This window comes from Corythoichthys intestinalis, chromosome 22, assembly GCF_030265065.1.
Source record: "Corythoichthys intestinalis isolate RoL2023-P3 chromosome 22, ASM3026506v1, whole genome shotgun sequence".
NCBI lineage: Eukaryota > Metazoa > Chordata > Actinopteri > Syngnathiformes > Syngnathidae > Corythoichthys > Corythoichthys intestinalis.
Genome location: NC_080416.1, coordinates 4,234,004 through 4,238,898, shown reverse-complemented (window position 1 = coordinate 4,238,898; position 4,895 = coordinate 4,234,004). Strand labels below are relative to the sequence as shown.

The window sequence follows — 4,895 nt, the reverse complement described above, 5'->3', positions numbered from 1 at the left end:
TTGACCATTGTCGACGAATAAATCGTCAACCTGCTTTCGGCGAGTCTTTTTCAAACTTTTGGAACATGGAGTCAGTACAAAGGGTTAATATCAGAGGAGCGCGCGAAGTTCCACCTTCCCGGTTGGCGCACGCGAGGCAGCATCGGCCGAGCGGCACTTGTTTTGGCTGTCGCTGTTTCCGTGCGTCTTGGCCGGGGGGGCGAACTTCAACAGTCTACTGTTGGTGCATGTGACCTCGGGGAACATACTTTTTACTCAGTAGATGGCAGTGGCACTCTCATTTTCAGATCACATTATTGTTGAACCAAACAAGAGCACACAGCAAAGAGCGCTGACAATATGAAAAGCTAAAATGAAGAAATATGATGAAGGATATGTTTTGGATTTGACTTTTAATACAGTGGGAGACGAGGAAAGACCAATCTATTTACTGTGTCTAAAAATGTTTGCAGCGGACAGCAGGAAGCCAAATCATTTGAGACATCAGACATTAGACCCCAATCACAGCGATAAGCCACTTGATTTTTTTTTTCAGCGAAAAAAATTCCCAACAATTGTCCCGCTTTGTCAGTGTTACATCAGTAAACCAGTGAGCATTGTTAGCATCATATAAGGTGGCATACCAAGTTGCTCAGTGCAAAATAACCCCACACCATAACAAAGAAGCGGATACTGCCTGCAGCAAAAATAAAAACTGTCCATTTGTCCAATGACACTGTTGTTTTTCTTTCAATTTTTTTGTGTTTTTCAGTCAAATTGAGTGGCATATTTTCCTCATGAGTTAATGTTGTTAATCAATTTAAATGTATTATTTGTTGAAACAATGTTATGCAGAGGTGTACTTATAATAATTTTATAGACAAATGATACTATTTCCAGTGGTGGCAGAGAGCTGGGGGGCGCGAATCGTTTGAGAAGCACTGCACTATACACTGTGTGATGAAACATGACTCTGTCTAGGGGTGAGCAGTGTCGGGCAAAGGTGCCTGGAACGGAAAGCTCGGATTGCTTGTCTGCTTTCTGAGCTGGAGCTGCTATTTGAAGGGTGAGCAAGCGAAAGAAGAAAATATTGTTATAACCACACACCTCAGTAAGGGGGGATATTCAGCCGTCAAATTGTGTGTGAAGATGTCGAATCAACAAACCTCTCAATGGAAAGTGGCTGCCAACAAGAACATCAAGAAGCTTCGGGCTGTCAGCAAGGTGTGTGGGCTAGCAAAGAGCTGGCAGCATTGGATATCAGAGAATGAGAGGAAACAGGCTTCAGAGCCTAGTGGATGGTCGCCATGTCAAGAAGATTCGACGGAAGAACCTCAAAAGGAATCCAAAGTAGAAGAAGATCTGCAACGCGAGGTTTCTACAAAAGTGTTACCCGACCCTTTGACTTTACCTCAAGAATTAAACAAGGTTGAAGATGCTAACAAATCAGAGCTAACAACAACTTCGTCCTCTATTACGGTCAAGTTGATGATTAAGTCTATTGGACCAAAAGATAGAAATGCAGGAATGAAGTTACTGACACAGAAGATTGAGAGTGAGGATGCTGAGGAAAAATACTCTCCTACTCGGCACACAGCGTGCTCAAAAATGGTTTCATCACAGTTCCAAACTGAAATGCCGATAGAGCATCAGCAGAAGCCTGGAAAAGAAGGTTATCCAGAAGACAAACATACTCATCTTTGTGCTGATTCAAAGGACAGTACAAGGCACTCAAGAAATGAGCGGGAGACCTTAAACTTGGATAATGAAGACTCTCAAAATAACTCAACAAAAATCTATGATGGAAAGTCACCAGTGAAAATAAAAAGGCCGGAAATTCTAACGTAAGTATGACATCTTCTTTGTTGTTTTTTGTTTTCTTTGTTTTATTAGAGCAGAGGTTGGTAAAGTATCCAAAACTTTTACTCAAGAAAGAGTAGCGTTATTTCTAAATAATATTACTCAGGTAAAAGGAAAAAAAAAAGTAATACAAAAATGTACTCAAGTACAAGTAAAAAAGTATTTGTTGAAAAGAACCCAAGTAATGAGTTCCATTGTGAGCAACTGCTGAACTCAGCACAACTTCATCCATATGAACTGTTATTATTATACTGTACTATAGCCCAGTGGTCCCCAACCTTTTTCGGAACACGGGCGAAATTAACCGCTATGGCATTGGCGTCATAATGCGCAATATTTATGTAAAATAAATGCTGACTGCCCGTTTTTTTTTCACTTTCAACCAAGAATTGAGACAGTTTTATGTCCCTGCTTGTAAGCATAGACTTCATAATGATATTGACGGGTCGGATTTTCCTTCACTGCGGCACGCCTTCAAGCAGGGGGCAGTGAAGGATGCATGCAGCGATCAACGCCGGATTTTGGTTGAAAAAGTCCGAAAGCTGTACCGCATACAAATAGGAGTGATTTGTTCGAGGAGATATTTTTCGTTTTTTCACAAAGCTTTTCAATTTAAAAAGCTTTTTGTTGTAAGGCTGCCGCCACATTGTCAAACAGACTAGCATCATTCTTCGACATATTTACGTAAAATAAATGCTAACTGCCCGGTTTTCTGCTCTTTTAACAAAGAATCGAGACTGTTTTACGTTCATATCTATAAGGAATTCAGGGATTTAAGCATTTATTCAGAAGAATTTTCACCGGAAAAGCTCTGTTTACATAAGGCGGCCGCCAAACTGACTCATAGACTAGCATCATACTTTGACATATTTACGTTAAATAAATCCTAACTGCACTTTTTTGTTGTTGTTTTTTTGAACCAAAAATTGAGACCGTTTTACATCCATATCTATAAAGAATTCAGGGATTCAAGCATTTATTCTCAAGAATTTTTACTGGAAAAACACAGTTTACATAAGGCGACCGCTAGCTACATTCACGGACAGACTAGCTTTTTACTTTGACATTTACGTAAAATAAATGCTAAAAGCCCATTTTTAAAATCTTTTAACAAAGATTAAAGACTGTTTTACGTTCATAACTATAATGAATTCAGGGATTTAAGCATTTATTCACAAGAATTCACCAGAAAAAATCTGTTTACATAAGGTGGCCGCCACATTGACTCACAGGCTAGCATCGTACTTCGACATATTTACGTAAAATAAATGCTAACCGCACATTTTTTTTGCTTTTAACCAAGAATCGAGACGGTTTTGTGTCCATACCGATAACTTATTCAGGAATTTAAGCATTTACTGTAATTACAAACATTTTCACCAAAAAAGCTCTGTTTAAGGCGGCCCCCACATTGACTAACGGACTAGCATCGTACTTCGACATATTTATGTAAAATAAATGCTAACTGCACGTTTTTTTTTTTTGCTTTTAACCAAGAATCGAGACTGTTTTACCTCCATATCTATAAATAATTCAGGGATTTAAGCATTTATTCACAAGAATTTTTAACGAAAAAAAAGCTCTTTGTAATTCCTCTCGGTCAGCTTTGACGGCCACGCCAACAATGCAGGACCCCTATGAATCGGCCCCGCCTGTCGTCAATATCAATATGAAGTCTATGTTGTAAATTACTTTTGAAGCCCAGTTTTTTCTTTGCCTCCTGAATTTCAACAATGAAACATTTTTGAGTTCACTACTACCTGACCTGGCCTCCCTGTTTGCACTTGGGTCGAGTCTCCTTGTTCCTCGCTAGCTAGGACTCCACTCTTGACAAATAATACCGTTTACATGTCTGTTAAAAAAGTGTGGTCGGTTAACAAAAATGCATTTATTGCACTCGAATAGAAATAGAGGTGCACGATAATTATTGGTCCGATAATTATCGGTCCGATAATAGGAATTATGACGTAATCCCAATAAATCCGATAACATATTATATTATCGGCCCTATTAATAATATTTTTGGCACGGTGTTGGAATGGGATTTCTGCGTTTGTTTCCGCTCCTGTTTTTCCAGTATGCAAAGTTTTGTTACTGTCTTTGTTTTGTTCATTATAATAATGTTCATGTCATCATGAAAATTCTGGTTTGGTCAAAGGCCAATCTAAGCTGAATGAACCACTAGTATTTTTGACCTACAGGTGTTCAAAAACTCTGGTGAATATACATTGAAAAATTATATATACAGTATATTATCGGTTATCGTATCGGTATCAGCCTTGAGGAGCAGGAAGTTATCGATATCGGTTTCAAAAATTGGATATCGTGCACCCCTAAATAGAAATATAATACTGTATGATGAAAGAAAAAGTGTGAACTGAATAATAATGAATACAATGAATACAATAATGAATAATGATGAATACAATAATAATAATGTAGAAATGGCCTTTTTCGATACTGGATGTTTCTGTTAAAATGTATGGTATTCGAAATCGTGTTTTGTGGTTTAGTTAAGCTTCTTGTGGTATAACCTATAGGGTGCAATCATGTAATCTTACATATTTTTCAGATACAAAAAGGAATCTGCGGAAGCCCGTAAGATCAATTCTCTCTCCAAGAAATACAGTCCAGTCGGGAATCTCAAGAGCCGCTGGCAAAACTGGGCTTCGGCACACACTGATAATCAGAAACTAAACCCTTTCAGTGAATACTTTGACTTTGAATACTCCATGTCCCTCCGCCTCCAAAAGGGTCAGGATGGATACGGACGCCCGAAGGAGGGTACTAAAACAGCAGAAAGAGCCAAACGTGCTGAGAAACACATTCACGGAGAGATCGCTGATATGTGTTACGTCATCAGAACGATGGCCGATCCGGATCAAGACGGGAAGACACGGGTTACGTTTGGAGAACTCTTTGACAGATATGTTCGCATATCTGATAAGGTGGTTGGAATTCTATTAAGAGCCCGGAAACATGGAAAAGTTCACTTTGAAGGGGAAATGCTATGGCAAGGACAGGACGATGGAGTGATCATCACTCTGTTGGTGTGA

General features: G+C 39.0%; 1 protein-coding gene across 1 annotated transcript; it reads left to right on the top strand.

Annotated features, from left to right (window-relative positions):
• The first annotated feature begins 1,128 nt into the window (after positions 1-1,128).
• On the top strand, positions 1,129-4,895 carry abrab (actin binding Rho activating protein b). The gene is given in 2 exon segments (XM_057828771.1): positions 1,129-1,827; positions 4,422-4,895. Coding segments are annotated over 2 exon segments (1,173 nt in total).